Raw genomic sequence first — 24,145 nt, forward strand, 5'->3', positions numbered from 1 at the left:
CTTACAGGGAGTATATAAGGGTGACCAGAGAATCAAATATTGACTTAGCACCTGAGATGCTGAAAAGCAGCCCACATTCTGGGATTTCAGATCTGTCTTCCTTGCTTAGCTAACCACTACCTTGACCTTTCTATTTAATCTTAATCTCTTTTGGCCATATTGCTGCATCTGTAAAAGAAGGTGGTCAGCCTAGATGATTCCTGAACTCTCAGCCAGATGTTTTATGATTCTATAGTCTCATCTTTACATTTTGCCTGGTATCTGCTGCCCAAACTTTGTACCACATATGCTTAGACAATTGTCTCATCATTGGACAATTAATCTTGTATTCATCACTCAGTCATGAGAGATGTGTGCCTCCTATGTGCTGTTCTCTGGGTTCAAGAGAATTGCCTGTTTGTTCACCAGATGGTATTACTTCTCCTGTTACTGTTCCAGTAGTCTCCTTAGAAAGGCAACCAACCAGCAACAGAAAAATCACAGTGTGTATGGCCTGAGCCTCTTCCACTCATGTAAAGTATAAGCAAATTTAAGGAGATGCTTCTCCTATAACAATCAAGTAAAGCTTCAAGTTTTTTATTACCCACAGTAGGCAACTTTATAATGAAGTTTTATTAAAATAATGATGGGAGCAGGAATTGTGGTACAGCAAATTATGCCGCTGCTCGGGACACCAGCACCCCATTCATCTTGAGTACTGGATGCTCCACACTTCGAATCCACCTGCCTACTAATGTGTCTGGGAGGCAACAAATGATGGCCCAACTACATGGGTTCCTGCCACCCACATGGGAGACCTGAAAGGAGTTCCTGGTCCTGGTTTCAGTCTGGGTTAGCTTGGCTTTTGCAAGCATTTGGGGAGTGAACCAGCAAGTGGAAGATATTTTTCTGTCTCTCCCTCTCCTTATCACTCTGCATTTTAAGTAAATAAATATATTTAAATATATAAAATATAAAATAATGATATAAAACACCACCAGTCACAACACTGTCAAAGCATCATTTAAATCTAACCACGCACATTTCGTTGCTTTCATTTTTTTCATACATTTCTTTCCAGTCTGCTTATTCTGTCAATCTGTTTGTCTCTCCCACCTATGCCCCCAACTCAGAGAAGCTGGCTCTATAGAACCTCCGCATGGATGGGGGGATCCAATGGTAACCCCTCAAATGCACAAACATGAGCGATCGATTGATGCTGATCAGCCAATCCAGCAGCCATACATCATTGGATTTTCTTTTTGGAAAGAGAGAATTTGATCTCACATCAGAGACTAATTATCCAAGAATGATAAGAACTGTACCAAAACCACGAAGTCCTACAGATGCCAAGCTGGTAGCTCCTCTCTACTATATGCCTGGTGATGAGTTAACAGCAGCCTGGCCCACAGAGGAAGGCAGAGAGCAGAGAATAGCTTCAGAGGAAAGTGCAGTGAGGGATGGTGAGAATGGAGAGTGGGAAGCAATGAGGAGATCAGAGAACACCTTACTTAGTTCCCACCATACCCAGCTGTTTCTCTTGTCATTGATTTGGTGAAATTCTCCCTCATGAAGATTGTCTTACTTTAGGTAAAACACAATTGAAATAAACACACAGATACATGCACTAAATTCAAACTACACTTCAGATATGTTTATATCCATACTTCCTGAGTTACAAGCATCTTTTCATTCACATTATTATCTTCTCTTCATAATCTATTACATCAAGTGGGCATCTGATAATTTAAACTATTTCCATACTATTATTAAATATGGGTGTTTCTATTTTCCACTATTTTGACATGGCTGTGACACAGTAAGAAGTATGAACTTTAGAATTTAAATGAACTAGAGTCAAATCTCTGGCTTTGCATACTAACTGTATGATCTGAGAAGAGTTATTCACCTGAGGTCCAATTTTCTCTTCTATAAAAGGGAGATAATATGACCTATTTCTTTGGTTTTCATGAGGATTAGAGGTAATATGTATCCCAAAGCCTTGTAACACAGTAAAAACTCACTCAATAATCACCATTGTAAGACAGAGTCCTGGAGCAGGCGTTGCGGCATAGCAGGTAAAGCTGCTGCTGGTGATGCCAGCAACCCAATGGGCACAGGTTTGTGTCCCAGCTAGTCCATTTCTGGACCAGTTCCCTGCCAATGGCCTGGGAAAAGTAGCAGAAGATGGCCTAAGCGTTTGGGCTTCTGCCACCCATGTGGGAGACCTGGATAAAGCTCCTGGCTCCTGGCTTCGGCCTGGTCCAGCCCTGGTCATTGTGCCCACCTGGGGAGTGAGCCAGCAGATGGAGGATCTCTCTCTCACCCTCTTTCTCTCTGTCTCTTGTCTCTCTCTCTCTTTTCCTCTATCTCTCTGTCTCTCTTCTCTCTCTCTCTCTCACCTCTCTCACTCTCTCTCCCTCTCCCTCTCTCTGTAACTCTTTCAAATAAATAAATAATCTTTAAAAAAAAAAAGAGTCAGAGTCCCATAAACAGAAATCTGGATCAAATAGTGTGAAATCACGCAAATTCTTGACACTGGCCAATTGCTTTCCCAAAGACTGAGTCTCTCTACATCCCCCTTGATACATTATCAGAACAGAATGGCTGTACAGCCCTTCCCTTAGCACTTGCATTACCTCTTTTTTTAAAAGCTTATTTATTTTATTTGAAAGTAAGAGTTACAGAGAGGAAACGGGAGAGGCAGAGGCAGAAAGAGAAACAGAGAGAAAGAGAGAGAGATCTTCCATCCTCTGGTTCATTCCCCAAAAGTTCTCCCATATGAGTGCAGGGGCACAAGCACTTGGGCCGTCTTCCACTGCTTTCTCAGTGCATTATCAGGGAGCCGGATTGGAAGTGAAATAGTCAGGACTTGAACAAGTACCCATATGGGATGCTGGCGCTGCAGCCAGTGACTTTACTCACTATGCCACAGCACAGGTCCCATACACTCACATTACTCTTATCCATTTCTGCCATGCCCTTAAATATCTGGGACCCAGGGATGATTTTTCACATTAGACCATGTGCACCTCCTAGTTTGAGAGAAAAAGCTGGTGGCTGTTTTCTGTCTTTAAAGGTAGTGTCCTGACAATACAGTTGATTCACTGGTCCATTTTCCTCTGGTTCTATTCCATTGAGAGACGGGAGCAGGTGCTCAGCTTGGACAGTAAGTCTGGGCTCATTTTAAACTAGCTTCTGTATCTCTTTTTGCAAGTGCCCTTCTGCACCCCAGTTTCCTGTGAATGCATGAGCACACAATAGACGCATGAACAAAGGTTGCTTCTGAAGTTGGAACCGGTGAGGTGGATAACCGTTGCTTATAGGCAGAGCTAATAATAAAAACGTATTTGGTGGCCTGGATTCGGCAGCCTGGTTCCTTGGACCCTTCACTCTGAGTCCTGCCTTCCAGCTGACCATTTTGCTTGTTCTCTTCTTCCCCTTCCATGTTGACTCATCTAGTTCTTGACTTTCTGCCCAGCTTCGGCTGCCCACTTGTTCTCTTATTCTTTGGATTACCTATCCCACGACCATTTCCCCACCTCTAAGGGATGCCCTGGTATTTGCCTCACCTTCCTGTGACGCTCTCTGAGTTGCTCACCTGACCCCAACACTTGCAGCCTGCCACCATCAGCACCTTGGCAGGACAATGTGGCATCTTTTATCAGCTGGAAAAGTTCCTTCCACTGACCTTACCCCAACCACACCACGCAACACTCCTGAACACTTTCTTTACAGATTGTCCCCTTACTGAAGTGACTCCTAGTATTTTTAAAGCATCATTTTATGCTGAACATACCCAGATCACATTAAGAAAATAAAGTTACCTATTACCTCTTATAAGTATCCACACAATTATAAAGAACTTTTGCTAATAAACAATATTGTGAGACCTTGATATTACTATTTTTTTAACCACTTACAGGCTTTTTCTAAAAATATATTTGCCTGACAACATATCCTTGATTCTTTCCTCCATTTCCTAGTAAGCTTTGTTCCATTAGCCCTAGAACCACGTGTTACAAAGGGAAGGATGCTGCTTCCCCCAACCACAAGTTATCCCTGTATCTATACAGCAAAGTTGTATGTGACAAGCACTGAACACTAATTAAGTTTGGGGACTCATTATAGCAGCAGTATGTGTGTGCATGTTTTCTAATTTAATACTGCCCAGTTTAGAAGCATCTAGTCAATTATTAATGACAGATAATCAGAAGGAAAAGCAGTAGTCTGCTCCAGGACAAGATGCCAAGTCTCTTGTTTTACTTCCTTATTCCCCTGAGAACCACACTTCAAGTGCGTTCAGGTCAGCTTGGTGTCCTCTATCTACTCACAGCTCTCCTGGCTTCCCAGGCTAATTTGGGTGCCTCACCTTTCTCAGCAACCTTAAGGCCTCTGGCGCCAGACCTTACAGGCAGCTTGTCCTCCACGTTATAGGTTGGACAATGTCCCCTCTCCAAATTAATACGTTGCCGTCCAAAGCACCAGCACCTCAGAATGTGACCTTACTTGAAAAGACAGTGGTTGCATACATAATTAATTATGATGAAGCCATGCTGGAGTAGGGTGGGTTCCCATCCTCATATGTATTAACAGAGGGGAATGTGGATAAAAATAGGGAGAACACCATGTTAATGTAAAAGTGGAGACCCAGGTGTAGGAACATCAAAGACTGTATTCAATACGTGTAATTTATAAACTGTATTTTTCTGCAATTAAAAATGAAAAAAAATATATTGATTCCTTTGTCATTATCCAAAACCAAATTTGGGAAACTAAGTTTGGTAAAACAAAGAACCTTGCAGAATTCCACTGTTCAGCTAAGTAAAATGAGAACTCAAAAGTACACTGAACAGAAACTAACCACCAGAAAGTAGAGAAGCATGAAACAGAGCAGAGGGAGCCCACCCTAATGTCATCCTGATCTCAGACTTCCCACCTCCCAAACTAAGAGATGGGAAGTTCCTGTTATTTAAATGGCACAATCTGTATTACTTTGTTACAAGGGCAAACAAACACACCAGACTATGTGCTTCTCCAGGGTCAAAAAGGGATCCTGTTCACTTTTGTATTCACATAGAACGGTGTAAGTGCATATAATTTATTTAGTTTTTCAATACTGCTCATTAAATTCAACCAAGAAAGACAACATTCTCCACTGCCCATTCTCTGCTCAACTCTAACTAGCTGACTTGACCTTAGGTCACATCAGCAACAAAGACTGATATTTGAGATGGAAAAAATATTTAATATCTCAAAAATTGTAAATTCCATTGTTCAGCCAGTTCCAGAATGAAATCTGCATCTCTCCCCCGTGTTCCCTATAAAAATAGAAGCCCATTCAGGAACAAAGTCCTGAGTGAGAAAACCTGAAATGCCACTTGAATGAGACGATATGGCTGGCAGGTCCTGTCCACCAGCTGGGTCACATGTTCTCTTTAACTTCATGACAAGGTGAGGCAAAGACTGCTCTGTGGACCAGCGTGATTCAGCTTAACCCCCTTATGCACTGCATTGACTCTGACTGAAGGAAGTCATTGAGAAGAAAGAAGACGACTAAATACCAGATTCGAGAAAACAGTCCATTGTGAGCCCAAGAGCTATAGGTCACTCTGGTTTTGAAACCAAGGTAATATCAAGGGAAAAGTAATTTAATCAATCAATGATAGATCTTTTAACTTTAGTTTTCTGAAATTAAAAATACAAAAGCAATCATGAGTTCTCTCGCTGGCATCCAATAACACTCCTAAGAAAGTAAGTTTGGCAAAACAAAGAACCTTCCAGAGCTCCACTCTTGAGCTAAGGAAAATGAGAACTCAGAAGCACATTGAGGGGCGGCGCACGATGGTGCAGTAGGTTAATTCTTTGCCTGCAGCACTGGTATCCCATATGGGCACCGATTCTAATCCCATATGCTCCTCTTCCAATCCAGCTCTCTGCTATGGCCTGGGAAAGCAGCAGAAGATGGCCCAAGTGCTTGGGGCCCTGCACCCATGTGGGAGACCAGGAAGAAGCACCTGGCTCCTGACTTCGGATCGGCATAGCTCCAGCCATTGCAGCCATTTGGGGAGTGAACCAATGGAAGGAAACCTTTCTCTTTGTCTCTCTCACTATCTGTAACTCCAGCTCTCAAATAAAAAAATAAAAAATAAACAAAAGAAGTACATCGAACAGTTTTCCTCTTATTAAACTGATTTCAGATGATTCTAGAGAAGAGAAAAGCACTAAGAAATGGAAAACGCAGGTTGGCATGTTAGCAGGTTATAAAAAATGAAAATTACAGCTGTGGTCAAGCTCTGGAAAATATTCTCTGACCTAACTAAACGTTGATTATTGAACCAACAGCTTGCTTATATAATTACAGTGTGTCTATAAACCTGGTTGATATGATAAACTTGTTTAACTATTAACCTCTATATTTCCTGGAGTTTCCATGATCCAAAAAAACACCTAAAAGTTTGACATATGATATATTCCATCTATTAACCTGTTGTGATAAGCTATAATACAATATTTATCTTGGTAAGAAAAGGAAGTTCTTAGAAAATACAAGGTCTTTTAAGCTCTAGATATTTAGCTGGGGCTGTCTTACTCTTCTAAGGAATTGTTCAGCCTGCACTAACCGACACTGAACAAAGGTAGCTTCTTTTGCTGCCACTGGATACCATAAGTCAATATATGTTCTTTCCATACCTACAATGGATTGAGGAACCACTTTCCTGGAAATCACACCATTTCTGCACTAATTGCCAACACTTTCCTGATCTCCCCTCTCCTCTGCAGGACTTCACAACTCAGTGTCTCTGCTAGGATTCTAGTTTATGTTCACACATTTTCCAGCTCTTACCTCCTACTAGACTTTAAGCTCCTAACGACTTGTGGGAAAGGCAGAGATAAGCAAATTTATGTGTATAGACAGACTACTATAACACAGTGCCTCAAACACAAAAGAACACTCAATGTTTGTTGAATAAATGAATATCAAACACAGGCCAAAGCATATTACATGCATGACCTTGCTTAATCAACATAACAACTCCATGAATGAGTGCTAGGCCCTCCATTTAGAAGGTGAGAAAGCTGAAGCTAGAGGTTAAGTAGATTTTCTAAGGCCTCATAGCTAATAAGTGGGAGAACAGAGTCAAATGTGTTTCTGTCTATTTCCTTCCAGCACAATGTCTCGAACACAATAATTGGGTCAAAAATGTATTTGTTGAATTGGTTGAACAAACCCCCTTATTCAAGTTCTCTCTTTAAGTATGCCCAAAGTGTTTAGGATTATTTCTTTTTTTCAAATGGCAACGTGGTATGGGTGCAGGAAGTGGTGGAGAAAGTGGGGAGACCACTTTGCAAGATTTTCAAATATCACAGACAGGCTGTATCTGAATAATTACTGCAAAATCACTTCCATATTTTTTTTATCATTCTGTTCCCACTGGTTCTTCAGATTCTAGCCATACTCTTTTTAAATGTATAATTATTTATTTTGTTTCATTAGAAACAGAGAAATAAAGAGAGACAGACAGACATCTTCCATCTGCTAGCTCATTTCCCAAAGGCAAGCAAGAACCATGGCTACGCCCACCTGAAGCCAGGAGCCAGGAACTCAATCTGGGTTTCCCATGTGGGTGGCAGGGACCCAATCAACTGTCACCTGCTGCTTCCCAGTGTACACATTAGCAGAATGTTGAAATCAGAAACGGAGCCAGGACTTGAGCCTCAGCCACACTAATGTGGAATGTGGGTATCCCAAGAGACATCTTAACTGCTATGCCAAATGCCTACCCCTGCTCCTAACTCTTATCTGTAATTCATCCCATCCCACATGGGATTGAAGAGTGGGAATAAATGAAGGAAACAGATAACTCCTGGCTTTACCATGGAATCATGGGAAACAACTGAAACATAGATGTGGTTGTTCTGTTTGGCTGGAGATAAAACCAAAAAAAAAAAAAAAAAAAAAAAAAAAACAAAAAACCAACAACCATCGGTTTAAATGAAAAGTCATTCCCACCTCCCCCCACACCCCATCCCCTCTACCACAAAAAGAGACAGTTTTAGTTTCCTCTGCATTGTCCAGTACAGGAGGAAAACACTGGAAACATGAATTCATTCACAATTTCAAGGAAACTGCACTTGTTATATTTACAAAGAAATAACCAGGAAGAAAGGAAATCACTAAACCAAAAAGGCATTGAACTATTTTTGGCCTTAGGTATGCTGCCACATTGGCCATGTTTTTATTGCTCTTATAAAGCAATTTAACTTAGACATGTAAGGAAACACACAGGGTTTGGGTCTACTTAGTTTCTACGTAATACAGCCTACAAGACACAAAATGGAATCAGTATATGATACTGATGTTTTATCATAAACTCATTATCGATGCAGATCAGAATCTATCAACAGACCAATTACAGCCAGCTTCCTTCAACCAATGGGCAGGTTATACCTGGAATTCAACCTTAAGAGTCAGAATGAGTCAGACTCAATATTCTATGGTCTACAGACACTTAAAGGGACAGGTCCAAAGGAATCTATACAGCTAGATACAAGTCAGTCCCTCTTAATTATCTTTCATGGCCCTTTTACACCAAAATTTAACCAAATTCCTATGGAATCCATTCATGTTTTCTATCTCCAACCATGTATTTAGCGTTATGGGATTTAGAAATTTATTTTGGCCTGACAGCTCAGGCGGAGCATTCGGAAGCTCAGGTTGCGGGGTCAGACAGACATTGATTAAAGTCTCTACTCTGTCATTATCAGCCTGGTACCTAACGTCAGTTCTTAAACTCTCAGGTCTCAGTTGCTCACCTACAAGACAGGTCATCACCTCACTGAGCCCAAGTAAGGATAAAAGATGTAATTCATGCCCATCACTAAGCAGAGTATCTGGAACACAGTGACTACTCAATGGTGATGCCATCTGAGATAAAAAGAATTAGCACTTCCTGGTATGTGACTTAAATTTATCTCATTCTGAATATGGTAAACAAATCTGGGTTCATTCTACCAAAGCTACTGTCTTCAAGGGGCTTCCACCTCTCTTCACCTTCAGAACATTTATCACAATCTTCCCTCTTAAACACCCATGACTTATGTGACTCTAAGGAAAAGGATCTTTGAACTCATCAAGAGTTGCCTATCCAGGACTACACAGTTAATATAAGAAAACTTCTAGGCTGGCACCATGGCTCAACAGGCTAATCCTCTGCCTAGTGGCGCCGGCACACCGGGTTCTAGTCCCGGTCGGGGTGCCGGATTCTGTCCTGGTTGCCCCTCTTCCAGGCCAGCTCCCTGCTGTGGCCTGGGAGTGCAGTGGAGGATGGCCCAAGTGTTTGGGCCCTGCACCCCATGGGAGAGCAGGAGAAGCACCTGGCTCCTGCCATTGGATCAGCGAGATGAGCCGGCCGCAGCGTGCCAGCCGCGGCGGCCATTGGAGGGTGAACCAACGGCAAAAGGAAGACCTTTGTCTCTCTCTCTCACTGTCCACTCTGCCTGTCAAAAATTAAAAAAAAAACAAAACTTCTCTAACATTTGTAGGAGGTGATAACTGGAACATCTCTTGGTAAGATGAAGGCAGTCTAACTATGGAGAGAGACTTTGATCTTTACACAAAAGACATGGCAGGGGTTGGACACTTGGTGTAATGCTTACAGCACAGCTTCGAATGCCTGCAACCCATATCAGAGTGCCTGAGTTACAGACTCACCTCCACTTCCAATTCCAGCTTCCTGCTAATGTGCATCCTGGGGGGAGCAGGTTGTGGCTCAAATAGTTGGGTCCCTGACATCCATGTGGGAGACCCAGAATAAGTTTCTGGTCCTGGTTTTGGCCTGGCCTGAGCTGTTGCAGGCACTGGGGAGTGAAGCAATGGATGGAAGTTCTGTATCTTCTTGTCTCTTTCTGACTCTCTACCTTTCAGATAGAGCCAAAGTAAACAAACAAACAAAATTTTAAAAAGAATGATGGGACCTCTGAGGTGGGTCATGATGATAGTCAACCAAGGTAACAGTGTGACCATGAGTTGTGTTTCAGTTTATTTATTTTCTAAACAAAACAGGAGATCAAGAAGGAGAGAATTAGGAGACCAAAACAAGAGTTATTAAACACCTTCTCAATGGAAGAGAAAGAAGAAAAGACGCAAAGCAAACAGGAAGGGCACAGCTTAGGGGAAAGGACCCCAGGATGGACTAAAGGAGACGGGTAGCTTAGTTCAGAGGAAATGAGCAATGACCTAAAATTCTCATAACTAGGAGAAACACCACTCAGACATTTCCTGTGGGCTGGGACCAAGAGGTCACTGAGTTGCAGGCCAGTATTTATCCAGGTTAACAACTTCTAATTAAAGTCAAAGAGGAATGTAATCTGGGAGCCCCATCATGAAAAGATTCCCCTACTCTGATGAGTAAAATCATAAAGGACAAGGTCACAAACTTTTTCTGAAAGAGAGCAGATAGAAAATATTTTTTGTTTTATGGGACATACAAGGGTGCATGGATTTCAAATTATTTTGCACCAAAATAAAGTTATTTTCTAATTCCACTTTTCCAAGAATTTTTTGAAGTACCCTCCTACTCTGTCTCTGTCATACCTACTCAACTCTATCACTGTAAAGCAGAAAACAGCCATGGAAAACATATTGGTGAACATATAGGTGAATGACCACGACTTTGTCCACTAAAACTTTTCTGTGGACACTGAGCTTGAATTTTACATAATTTTATGTGTCACAAAATATTATTTTTTTGACCTTTCAATTATTTAAAAATGGGAAAACCATTTAGCTAGTGGGTTGCACTTAAAAACAGATGGGACCAGATCTGGCTTAGGGGCTACAGTTTGCTAGACTTATGATCACATGGGCTTGGCTTTGCATCCCGCCTATGCCACTTGCTGGCCGTCCAGCCATGGACCAGTTGATCAACAGTTCATTTCCTCATTTGTAAATTAAGGATGATAACAGTTTCTGCCCTCATAGGGATGAGACATTTGAAAGCATAATGCAGAAATGGGACTGTCTATAGTAAACGATGATGATAGTATTGTGTTGGACGTGGAGGGGAGTGGATGTGATCAGGAGAGAGATCTGGGGTTAACAGTCTATGCAGACAAGGTTAACCCCAAGGATCTGAGTGAAGGAGGAATATACAGACGACAGGGGAATCCCGCCAGTGCCTGTTTGATGCTTTAACCCAGAGCTGAGTTAACTAAATTATGATAATTTGGGATAGACATTAGTTGAGTGGATTATAACTTAAATAATCTCTGCAATGTAGAAAGAGAGGTATATGGACTAGGTACTGCACTGTGTGGACCAGCTCAGCAGAGAAGAGGTTCTGAGGAGATACAGCAGGAAACAAAACCCAGGGAGGAAGTGGATGGGCAGTGACAGCGGTTGAGGAGGAAGTGGGGAATCATCTCATTTTGGGGTCATCCCTGTGCAGTCCCCTGTGTTGTCAGAGGACAGCCAATTGTTTAAAAGCTTCTGACTGTCCCTGACAACCCCAAGAGGCTTCAAAGACTAGAAACCAGCCCTTGACAGCAGCACAGGCCAGACACCCATGTCAATCCTATCCTGATTGGATTCCTTGGACAACTCAACTTAGTTCTGCACACTTTTAACAGAGAAAGTTATCAAAGGATCATGCAACCTTTAAATCTGTTTAGAAAGCCTCAGTAGGAGAAATGACGCTTCTTTATCCATAGTAACTTGCTTTTTATTCTTTTACTGAAATTTTAAAATAATTAAATGAAGACATAGGAGGATATCAATGCAAAAAAGAAGCACAGAAAGAAAATTACACTATAATTTCATTACTTCAAACCTCTTATAAGACTTACTATAAGAAAAATAGTTGACCCTACTAATGAAAAATACTTTCACTGTCAGACATCGATTGAGTGCCTATTTATAAGCATGGTACACAAAATCCGGAAATGCAAAGATATATGAGATTATTTCAAAAAGTTCTTGGAAAGGGGAATTTAAAAGATAAACTTATTTGTGTGCAAAAAATTTCTGAATACCATGGACAGTTTTTCATAATATGTATTTGTCATGAATTCTTTGAAGATATCTCCTATGCATAGATTTAAAAATGTTTTGCACCGGGCCGGCACTCTGGCTTAACAGGCTAATCCTCCGCCTTGCGGCGCCAGCACACCGGGTTCTAGTCCCGGTTGGGGTGCCGGATTCTATCCCGGTTGCCCCTCTTCCAGGCCAGCTCTCTGCTATGGCCCGGGAAGGCATTGGAGGATGGCCCAAGTGCATGGGCCCTGCACCCGCATGGGAGACCAGGAGAAGCACCTGGCTCCTGCCATCGGATCAGCGAGATGCGCCGGCCACAGCGGCCATTGGAGGGTGAACCAACAGCAAAAAGGAAGACCTTTCTCTCTGTCTCTCTCTCTCACTATCCACTCTGCCTGTAAAAAAAAAAAAAAAAAAAAAAAAAAAAAAAAAAAAAATGTTTTACACCAAAATAAATGTATCTATTAATTTCATCTTTCCTATGGACTTATCAAAGTACCCTAAGTATAAGAAACTTAGCTACCCAGTAGGGGCTTTCAAGTGAGCTGGTTCATAGAAGGCAAGCAACAGTCACAGTGGTTAAAACCTACATCTGCACCATGTAGGCACTGGGAATCAAAAGGAGAGCATTTGAAAAATATCCTTTGGCAGAAAACTGCTAAGAAATCTGCTGCCATGATTCATGTATCACTATTTCTTAAGCAAAGAAAGCAACTCCCTGCTGATGGTACCATCAGGCCCCTTCTAGCCTGCATCCCACAAAAACAAACAAAACAAAATTGTGAAATATAAAAAGATTCTGAGGGGCCGGTGCTCAGCGGGTTAAAGCCCTGGCCTGAAGCATCGGCATCCCATATGGGCCCTGGTTCTAGTCCCAGCTGCTCCTCTTCCTATCCAGCTCTCTGCTAGGCCTGGGAAGGCAGGACCTCTGCACCCACATGGGAAACCCGGAAGAAGCTCCTGGCACCTGGCTTCAGATCGGCACAGCTCCGGCCGTTGCACCATCTGGGAGTGAACCAACGGATGGAAGACCTCTCTCTCTCTGTCTCTGCCTCTCTCTGTAGCTCTGTCTTTCAAATAAATATAATAAGTCTTTAAAAAAAAAAAAGATTCTGAAGAAAAAAGATATGTCATGTATAGAATTACTGGTCTTGGTGTGGTTTCGTGAGAGGAACTTTGGGAAAAGAACCACAAGACTCAAGTTTACCTGTGGCCGTACTGTCATCAGACAGATCACTCACTCCAAAGCCTCAATCAGCTCACTTGTGAACTCCTTTCATAATTCTCAATTCTATCACTTAACATCGGGAGACATAAATAAGCATATTGATTATGGCTATGTTAAGAATAGGTTTAGTCTAATTGACTTAGAAAACTAGTGAGATCATCACAACTGACCCTGCCTTAATTCCTCTAACAAATCTGGAAAATTTAAGCCAATCACCCTTTGCAATTAGGCATTGTATTCAAAGCCAACAAATCAAAAAATACATTCAGCCACAATGCACATAACACAACCAGGTGCTGTGTAAGAACTATTTACTTCTAAAGGAAAACTAGCTTTGCCCGTAGAGATTACAGAAAATGCAGATATGCCCAGTCTGAAGTTATTTCCCAAATTGGGATTTTAATCAGATCATTACATTTTTCTAATTATTTCCACATGGGTCTGGACAGTTACAGCATAAGCAAAATGAGCTTAAAAAATATTAGAAGACATTTTGCTTAAAACTAAAACTAGAAGTTATCAATGAATTAAATTATTTAGATGTATGGAATCTATCTTTCAACCCATGATTACCTATCATGTACAATATTGCAATTATCTTGTCTGACTTTAAAAATAATTTGATCCCCAAGTTAAAATTTAGATATATATTTTATGAGAATATAAAATAAACCCCAATACACAAAGCAGAAATTTTTTAAAAAGTGAAAGATTAGATTCATTACTAAAAAACACATAGGAGCAGATTATTAGTATGTTTTATCAGGTTGTCAAAAATTTTCTTAAAATTATTATACCCAGGAGGAAGATAGGCATGACCTTTCTGGGGAATAGTTTATTTGGCAATGTTTCTACTATCCTGATTGAAAGGAGAAAGTGGAAATTCCAGATATTATTGGTAGGAATGAGAATTAGTGTTACTACTCTGAAGGCAATTTGGCAATATAACCAGGGCTGCCCTTTGGCCCAGGACCTCCCCTTCTAGGAATAATTGTAAGGAAATAATTGGGCAAATGTGCAAAAGGATATGTTCAAGGTATTTCTTGCAGTGTTGTTGATTGCTGCAAAAAAAATTAATGGCAACAATGTGGAAATCCAATGGCAGGATAGTTAAAAAAATGGCTATATTCTTACAAATTAAAACAGATAATTGTGAAAAATAATGAGGTAACCATATGCACATCAATATGGAAACATATCTAAGATAAATGCTAGAGTATAAAAAGGCAAGTTGCAGGATATTACATATAGTATGTAAAACATCATAATTGAGTATGGATAGATACAAATGCACAGATAGTCACAAAAACTAAGCAGTAATCTGCTTGAGTTGGCTTTGAGTGAGTTTTACATTCTCATTATGAATTTCTCTCTGGTTTGAATTCTTCAATGAGTAGATATTGGTTTTATAATAATAATAATAATAATAACTATTTCCCAAAAAGAATGTAGAATGGGAAAAACTGGACATGCATAAACTGTGGTTTCCCTACCAGGAATTTAGTCTAAGGTCATTATTTGCACAATAATGAACGAACTGGGATGATCAGCATGGCAAGACTTGTACTATTGCAAGTTTAAACAAATATAATGGATTTGGATATTACAAATGTATATATAAATATATTAACTTGTAAATATTGTATAGCATATTGGGGAATGAAACAAAATGTAACTAAACAGACATCAGTTTTTATACATTTTGGATTTACATACATTTTTGGATATATATCTATGTTTCATATTTATAAAATGGAAGAAAAGTTCACCAAAAAATATAGGCCGAAATACTTCAGTAATTAGAAATTCTTATTTTCCTTTTTTGTCAAATGCTTCTAATGATAAGCAAGTATTATTTATATATCCTTTTTCTTTTTTTTAAAGTATTCCTTGCAGATCTTTAAGATTTTAAGGTGCTAGGGAATAGTTAATATTCATATGTGAAAAACAAAAGGATGAGAATATCAACTCTTTTCTCAAGCATTAAATTTACCACCAGGAGATCCTCTGAAGCCCCCTCCTGCTAACATATATCATACTTGAAAAACTGAATGCCACCCTCGTAGAAACAAGCTCAGGAAACCCAAGGTACCTATTCTGATTTTGTGTCCTGAGATGTACGAGGTTATAAAACACACTGGCTCAGATTACAGGCTAAGCATGACAACTCCGTCTGGTACAACCTAACAAAAGAATTCACACAGAATGAGAAATTTACACATTTCATTTCCCAGGGTGGAACGAATCAGAGACGCAAAAAACTCAGTAGGGTTAAGCTCTTGCCTATCTTTTCTGCTATATGCTTCTGAATCATGTCTTAGAGGTACTTCTTACCTGATTTATTAATTACTATAGCAAACTGAAATAAACTAATATTTTTAAAGATGAGCTGGAGAAGTGAAAAGAGTATTTTCACAGGATCAAACTTTTTGTGTATTTTCAGGTGAACTGGGAGATGTCAGCACTCCCTCCCTTTGCCCCTCCCTCCCTCAAAAGATCATTATGGCTGATAACAATAGTTTTTCTCTCCTGGGTAGTGTAGATGACACATTTTTCCTGTGGCTTGTCTTCCTGTAATGTGCAGGAATTCCTGCACTTTCTGGGTGTTCTTCCTGTTAACTTACATTTCAGATTTCCTCAAAAGGCATTCTACTGTTTTAATATTTGAAAAAAAAATGTCAGCTCAACCCCAGACAGCTAATATAAACAAGCTGAAAAGCATACCACCTAAAGTTACAACTGTGGAAAACACAATTTCTTTTTAAGAAATTCTTTCTCAGAATCTCACTGTTGGTAAGGATGCAAAGAAGTAACTCAGTACTTCTAGCTCCCAGGGAGTCTGTAATTCTTTGCCTCTTCTGTGCCTTAAATTAGAGATCTGTAAAACCAAATTATAGTGATCTAGAAAGTTCATAAAGGTCCTTGAATTGAACGTGTTGTTAAATTTTTCAATACTATGAGATTGTATCCACCTTTCACTTTTCCTCCCATTTTGTTTGGCTGGAGTATGGAAAAGAAGTTTCGTACTGCAAAAAGATTTGTGTTGGCCATTTGAGGATAGCATGGCTGAATTAGGCCAATTCCACACTCAAAGTCCAGGCCAAGGCTGCTTCTAAAATGATCACCCACTTCTTTCCACTAGTAATTTTCCTTTTAGACAAGAACCCCATGTTCACACCACATGTTCCAAAGGGTTCCATTCAAGAAAAGGCATCTGGGTAAACGGGAATTGATTTGAAGTCCACCCGCACCTGATCCTTTCTAGTTACACCCATCAAGGAAGAGCGCCACTCTTATGTATCTTCTCTGGCTTCCAGACTCAAAAGTGTTTTACTAAGAGGGCGCTGTTTTGGGAGTCAGTCCCAAAACATGCAAAAAGAAATCAGATTTAGTTTAGATGCTAAGATCCAAAGATAAGATCATGCTAAGCAACACCTCTTCCTGAAACCTTTCTAACTGTCAAATTGTTAGCATCACTCTGAATTCCAACAGTGCCATTTCTCTTCCATATCTGTCCTATTATCTTGTGTTATGATGGTTTCCTTACATGCTCACTTTCATCAATCAAATGATAGTAAGTTCCCTGAAGGAAAGGATTTCATTTTAAATAATTTTATGCATCCCTAAATCCTATGCACGTGCAGGCACACATGTACTTGCATATATATATATATATATATATATATACACACTCATAAATATACAAGTGAACATACATGAACATGTATGAGTGAACTTCAAAATGTTAACAGAAATATAAGACAACGTACATTTTCCATGAACTTTCTGAAACCTCTTCATATAACATATACTTAAGCAAGTATTAAACTGAACTGAATGAATGAGTGGATGTCTACCAAATACAAAGTAACTAGATGCCATCACTTGACTATATCAGAGTAGGGACTGCATCATCTAAATTATTATTTCTCTGTACAGCTAAGAGATTTTGGGTTAACCCTATTTATGAAACCTCATAGTGCCAATTCTGAGGCTATTCATCACTCTTAATTTTTCAGACTTTCATTTTCCCCTTCATTCAAAGAAAAGTAGAAACCCACTGTGAACTCTTGAATAAATATTATGTCCTTCTCAGACTGTTGAGATATATAACCCCTCATCAGGAAGAATTAAAAAACAGTGCCACAACTTCCAAAAAAAGTGGCAAAAAAGCTTATTTAGACACTTTAATTTCACCAACGCTTACTGAAATAATGCCCCAGGTGCCCGAACTCATTTGTACCTAACTCATCTCTTCATGCCATACATTCTCATATGGCGTATACTTTTAATATAAAGAAGGAATTGTTCCTAAACAAGTGACTTAGAATCCTATAGGCACCTTACAGCACTCGCTCAGCTCTTAGATGCCATGTCAGGAATTTATTTAAAATTCCCTCTCCAGGATAACATTAAGCCTGCAAGATACAACTTTGAAAACAAAAAAAGAAAAGAAAAGAAGAAGAAAAAGAAACAAATGTAGAGAAAACAACCATAACCCTGAATGTCTGACCTATTATAGGTGACTAAATATATTCAAAAACATGCTTAAAAAATTTCATTATGGTTGTCAATGAAACAGTGCAGTCGCCTCATGTTGCTGTTATGTTGAAAAGTAGTTTTCTCCTTGATATTTCCTCCCCGAGATGCAAAGCATCTCCCAAATGGGCAGACATAAAACATTATTTAGGTCCTCTCTGCTGCTTTTAAATACTGTGCACCCAGAGCAATTGGTGTGACGTGCAGACCTCCGAGGAGCAGGAGTTCACGTCTGCTTTTTTCTAATATGCTGTTATTCACACTTCACCTTTACTTCCTTTAAAAAAAATCAAAAGTTGCCTAATGTTCAAAGCGATATCAATGGAAATTCAGCTAAATACTAACATCGCAACGGTTCATTCCCCAAGGAATATTAGATTACATTAATTTCCCAGTAGTTTACCTCAACTTTTACCTTTCATGTTCGTCTACAGACTTTTGAAAACTTTGTAATCCTGTTGCACACAAAATTACTTATCATATGTGTGCATAGTAAAGATTTTTACAATTACATAAAGCATTGCACATTTAGACGCTACCAACCTGCTCTATCTTTCCTGACTGTGCAAAAGGCAAAAAGAGCTCAGTAATCCTAGCAGAAGAATGCAAATAACGTCAATGCACAGCTGAACTGCAAGCCCTGCCTTACAGGAACTCTCTGTGTCTGCAAAAAAAAAGACACATACTAAACAGGAAATGCAACTGAGCTGTGGAAAACCTCAAACTTAAAAATGCAATCGCCAGGCGAAAATTGCATCCATGCATTCATAAATGCATGCACAACCCTTTGCATTTTTGCAAGTAATGCAAATAGACTCTTACCTTTCGACTGAGACATTTTCCCCTTTTCTTTGATGGGGGAGGGGAGCACAAAAGACTTTGCCTTGCTTCTCTTCTGTAGCTAGTTTTGCAACAAAGATGCAAGCTGCAGGCGTGCAATCTTCATGCAAGTGGAGTTTCTCTTGACCGATGCAGCAGATGGACTTCCAGAGAATCAAGATGGAAATGCACACCTTGCAAAACAGGCAGGAAAGTGATTTTTCCTCCAGTTGCAACGTTAGGGAAGGCTGTGCTGCAGCTACATGATGGGCCAGGGCTGGCAGCTAAAAGCTCCAAACTTGGAACTGAGTATCTTAGTGCGCAGACGTCCTTCCTGCGAAGGACGCGGGGGCCTCTGGGTAATGTAGTTCCCACGCGGAGTACGCGGGGCTCTGATTTAAGGAAACGTGGTCGTCTGGGTCGCTGAGCGAGATGACTGGGTTCCACAAAGGTTGCGCCCGGTTAGACAAGTCAGACGCACACTCGGTAGTAAGTGACGGGCGGAACGTTGCAAGGCGAAGGGCAGAGGGCGTTTTTGTTCCCGAAAAGCCCCTGAAACAGTTAAAGAACATTAGGTTCACCAGGGAGCCTGTGGCTGGTCGGGAAAGGCTGCTGGGTGGTTAGTGGGTCGATTCTGCCGCTCCAACACCTGTTCTGCCGCGGCTGCCTGCAGGCGTGTTACCCTCCCACCTCCGTTTTTGAAAACATTTTTCTCGCACGGAGAATTTGCCGGTGATCTGGACAAGATGCAAAGTTCCATTTAGTCAGAAACGATCCAGAGCAGTTCTTTTCAAGGAACCTGAAAGTCACCACGGGGTAGGTGAGGGACGGGGAGGCTGGAGAGTTCTCATTTCTTGCAGGGTTTCAGAGGAAGTTCTGCTTTTTAGATGTTGTAATCCAAGAAATCATAAACGAAGTTACAAGCAAAGATATGTAGACACTTTTTTTCCTCCACCTAGGAGGTGGCATAGGAAAGTCCCTGGCCTAGGGGAGACAGTGAATGCTAATCTGGAGTAAATAATGTTAAAACCTTTAATTTATTAAGTAAAAGTAACGATATTTCTTGAGCACCCAGGATAAGCCGCGGCCTTTTCTGGGGCCCTGGGCGATCTCTTTGCCCTGCATTGCTTGTGGCTGAAGGGAGGCTGGTGTCCTGGTGGAGAAAGGCATTGCTCCCTACACAAAGAAGCCACGGATAGAAGGGTCCTTGAAAGTACTTCTTCGCAAAATAGAATTCAAAGATAAGTTTATTTTGGAGCAAAAAAAATTTTTTTTGAAATACATGCGTTGCTTTTTTTTATAATGTGCATTCTCCAGGAACGTTTTTGCAGATCCCTTGTATGCATGGATTTCAAAAATTTCAGCAGCAAAACAAACTTGTCTTCTAATTCCACTTTCCACAAAGATTTTGAAGTACTCCTATGCCTAAAATAATTATGTGCAGGGAATGGAGAGGACTGGAGGGCTTGGGTTGAAATGAGCTCAGACTTTACTGAATAGACCAGAGTCGGAAATGTTCTTTTTAAGGTGGAAAGGGAGATATTGAGGGTGTCAGGCTACAGACAGGTAAGCAAAGCACCGTGAGACTGAGGATAATGTCTTCCAAGGACGGTGCTGCCTTAAATGCAGGAGGGGGCCAGATTGATAGGTGTGGACTCTGTAGGGCCTGAGAGACTGGCTAGCTGTTTGGACTTTATTCCTCAGGTGCTTAAGGAGGTGGTGAAAGGGTTTTGAGAAGGCGTGTAGTCTAATCAAAGCATTGTTTTAGAAAGTAAATTTGTCCTCCGCAATCAAGTTGAGTTAGAACTGGGAGAGGCCAGAGATAGGTCAGGTCATTAGTGAAAGGCAAAGGGAGGCGCTTTGAAAAAAAACGATTCAATCCACATTTGATGACTGCAATGAAAAGTATTGGAATTTTATTAAGAATTCTAGGGAGTCAGGGTCATCTGAATAATGGATGAATCAGAGAGAAGAAGGCCACCTTGTTTCACTGCAAACCAGCAAATCAACTCTTGAAACAAATATGCAGTAGGTCAAATAGGGACTAGTGTTCATTGAGCTAAGTTGATCTCCCTTACAGACAGTATTGAGAATTAATCAGGGCAATCTCACATTCGTGTTAGCTTTTCTGCCCCCAAGAGAAAGGCATTGCTGGCCCATGAGCATGGGTGCAAAGACTTTCTCACTCTCTTTCACTTCCCTTTGGAGCTAATCTATGAATTATCCCTTCCTTCCTTGTGCACAAAAGCTCAGAGTCTCCTTGAACCAGTATTTTTTCCTGCAGAACCATTTAACCAGGAGACAAATGCATGAAGAAGCATTTCACTGCATACACTTCTCCTTCCCAGACACTGGTGAAGCGTCTGTAAAGTTCCAGTCCGGAGGTAGCTACTGTGCTTCACATAGACTTGCTTAGCTTAAGCAGGGCCTGAACAGCCACCCAGAGCTTGCTGCGATTTGCATGTTATGTGGTCAGTTGCATTGCCCTTAAATTGCTTCAGAATCCCTTCTTTATGGAAGAGTTTTGTTTTTTTTGTTTTTTTTTTTGTTTTTTTGTTTTTTTGTTTTTTTGTTTTTTTTTTTTTTTTGACAGGCAGAGTGGACAGTGAGAGAGAGACAGAGAGAAAGGTCTTCCTTTGCCATTGGTTCACCCTCCAATGGCCGCCGCAGCCGGCGCACTGCACTGATCTGAAGCCAGGAGCCAGGTGCTTTTCCTGGTCTCCCATGGGGTACAGGGCCCAAGCACTTGGGCCATCCTCCACTGCCTTCCTGGGCCACAGCAGAGAGCTGGACTGGAAGAGGGGCAACCGGGATAGAATCCGGCGCCCCGACCGGGACTAGAACCCGGCGCCGCAAGGTGGAGAATTAGCCTATTGAGCCGCGGCGCCGGCTATGGAAGAGTTCTAATCACTACCTCTCTGGTGCTTTTCTCTACTGTCATTTGTACCCATGCTTTTTCTGCACAGGTGTGCACAGCTCACAGCTGGCCAATGAGTGATGTTCTGAAAGTCAATCTAGAATCATTTTTCTATATATGTATATGTATCAATTGCCTTTCTTGAGGTCATCTGTGTGTGCTTTTGCCTTGGATCTTTCATCTTTGTAATTTTCTGTAGTTTAGATATTTATAAAATGAAGTCTGATACACTCTCCTCTCGGTTTCTAATTATCATGATTAATTTATTTATTTGTTATATTTTAATTTTTTTTTTTTTGGACATGCAGAGTTAAACAGTAGGAAAGAGAGACAGAAAGGTCTTCCTTCCATTGGTTCATCCCCCAAATGGCTGCTACAGCCGGTGCGCTGCGCCAATCCGAAGCCAGGAGCCAGGTGCTTCCTCCTGGTCTCCCATGCGGGTGCAGGCCCCAAGCACTTGGGCCATCCTCCACTGCCTTCCTGGGCCACAGCAGAGAGCTGGACTAGAAGAGGAGCAACTGGGACAAAATCCGGCGCCCCAACCAGGACTAGAAGCCGGGGTGCCTGCTCTGCAGGCAGAGGATTAGCCTAGTGAGCCGTGGCACTGGCCCTCTTTTTTTTTTTTTTTTTTTGAGATTTTATTTGTTTTATTTGAGAGTTAGAGTTATAGACAGTGAGAGGGAGAGACAGAGAGAAAGATCTTCCGTCTTCTGGTTCACTCCCCAAATGGCCACAATGGCCAGAGCTGCACCAATCCGAAGCCAGGAGCCAGGCATTTCTTCCTGGTCTCCCATGTGGGTGCAGGGGCCCAAGGACTTGGGCCATCTTCCACTGCTTTCCCAGGCCACAGCAGAGAGCTGGATTGGAAGAGGAGCAGCAGGGACTAGAACTGGTGCCCATATGGGATGCCTGCGCCGCAGACAGAGTATTAACATACTGTGCCATGGCGCTGGCCAGGATAATTTCTAACTCCTTGGCTTGGTACAATTGGCTCTGCAAGACTTGGTCTATGCCTACTCTCCAGATACTAAAGCTAGCAGAAGCCAAGATTTCTCCTCTTTGCTTTCAGATACACTGTTCCCTCTATCTGGCCACCCTTTTCCATTCTCTGGCTTATTCTGATTTGTTCTGTTCTTCCTTTGTGCCATCTCTTGTGATGCATCTCCCTGTCACCATTCCCATATGAATTAGGCCTAGTTCCTAATTTTGTAACACCCTCCACATACATCTCTCCTAACACTCATCAGAGGGCCACCAGATGTTCCTTTATGTATTTGTCTCCCTTGGAGGCCAGACTACTGGAGGTTAGACATTCCCTGTTACCTCTGCATGCCTACTGCCCAGGACAGTGTCCAGCACATCTTGTACTTAACTGAAGATTGAAATAATAGAATAGATGAAGAATAGCTGAAGAAAGGACCTATAACCTTGGCCAGCCTGGAATCCCTGGATTCCAACCATGGAGCTAACAGCACTGGAGAAACTAGAGCCCCTGGGAAGAGCTCTGAGCTGTTGGGTTAGAAGTGTGAGATTCCTGGAAGGATGCCCTTAGGTGACATCAGACTGGCTTCTGAAGAAATTATTTTAGAAGCATGCGCAGGGGGTGAAGATAAAGGATATGTATGATGTTACATCGAATAGGAGCAGTACCTGTAACTTAGTATCTCAGTAGCGGTAGTTCCGTACTGGGGGTGGGGGGGCAGTTTTGCTTCCTAGGGAAAGTTAGCAGTATCTAAAGAGGCTTTGTCACAATGAGGCTGAGGAGGTGATACTGTCACCTAATGGGTGGATGCTAGTGATCACACTACTGTACACAGGAAGTCCCCCCTGCAACCAAGAAGTTTCAGGTTCAGACATCAATAGTGTCAAGTTTGGGAAACCCTGTTATGCACTTTGCAAAATTACTAAACATTTTATTTTTAAGCTTCTTTAAAGCTAATGGAAGTTGCTAACATTCAACTCTTTTGACAGGAGAAAAGCACTAGAATCTAAGAGATTGGATTCTAGTCCTGGCTGTAAAAAAGTATAGCTGTGTCTCCTAAGGCAAGTCACTTTACCTTTGTGGACCGCTGCAGTTCTGCTGTAAAATAAGGAGAGTCAGAATAAAGCCACTTGGATATCTAGCATTCCATAGCTCTAACCCAGCTAACATGTCTGATTAAAACCACCAATGATTTACAGGAAGAAAGAGTTTTTTTTTTTTTTTTTTTTTTAGGAAAAAAATTGCTTTGGCTAAACATTTTTTGGTTCAGGAGTGAGAAAGAGTTCCTGATTCTTTGATTCAGCAAGACAACCAGCTGCTCCTCTTCCCACCCAGCTCTCTGCTATGGCCTGGGAAAGCAGTGAGAGATGGCCCGAGTGCTTGGGCCCCTGCACCCATGTGGGAGACTCAGAAGAAGCTCCTGGCTTCAGATTGGCCCAGCTCCGGCTGTTGCAGCCATTTGGGGAGTGAACCAGTGAGAGCTGAGGCAAGAAATAATCATGTGACCATTAGACATGCTAGAACTCTAGTCTATATTTGACTTTATGAATGTTTTCCAAAAGTGTGCAGGATGTTGGGAGCAAAGGAAAGCAAGCTGCCAGTGTGAAAGCCAAAATTTCATGTCTAAGTAACTACTTTTCTAGATTC

The 24,145-nt window shown here is 41.3% G+C and overlaps 1 protein-coding gene across 1 annotated transcript in view; it reads right to left on the reverse strand.

Annotated features, from left to right (window-relative positions):
- MAP2K6 (mitogen-activated protein kinase kinase 6) overlaps positions 1-18,864 on the reverse strand; it is a 126,071-nt gene extending 107,207 nt beyond the window's left edge. Inside the window, exon 1 of the mRNA XM_062216058.1 lies at positions 18,603-18,864. Within this exon, the coding sequence (XP_062072042.1) occupies positions 18,603-18,618 (16 nt within the window). The 5' untranslated portion in view covers positions 18,619-18,864. The remainder of the gene's footprint in view (positions 1-18,602) is intronic.
- Between the last annotated feature and the right edge of the window lie 5,281 nt (positions 18,865-24,145).

This window comes from Lepus europaeus, chromosome 18 (genome assembly GCF_033115175.1).
Source record: "Lepus europaeus isolate LE1 chromosome 18, mLepTim1.pri, whole genome shotgun sequence".
NCBI lineage: Eukaryota > Metazoa > Chordata > Mammalia > Lagomorpha > Leporidae > Lepus > Lepus europaeus.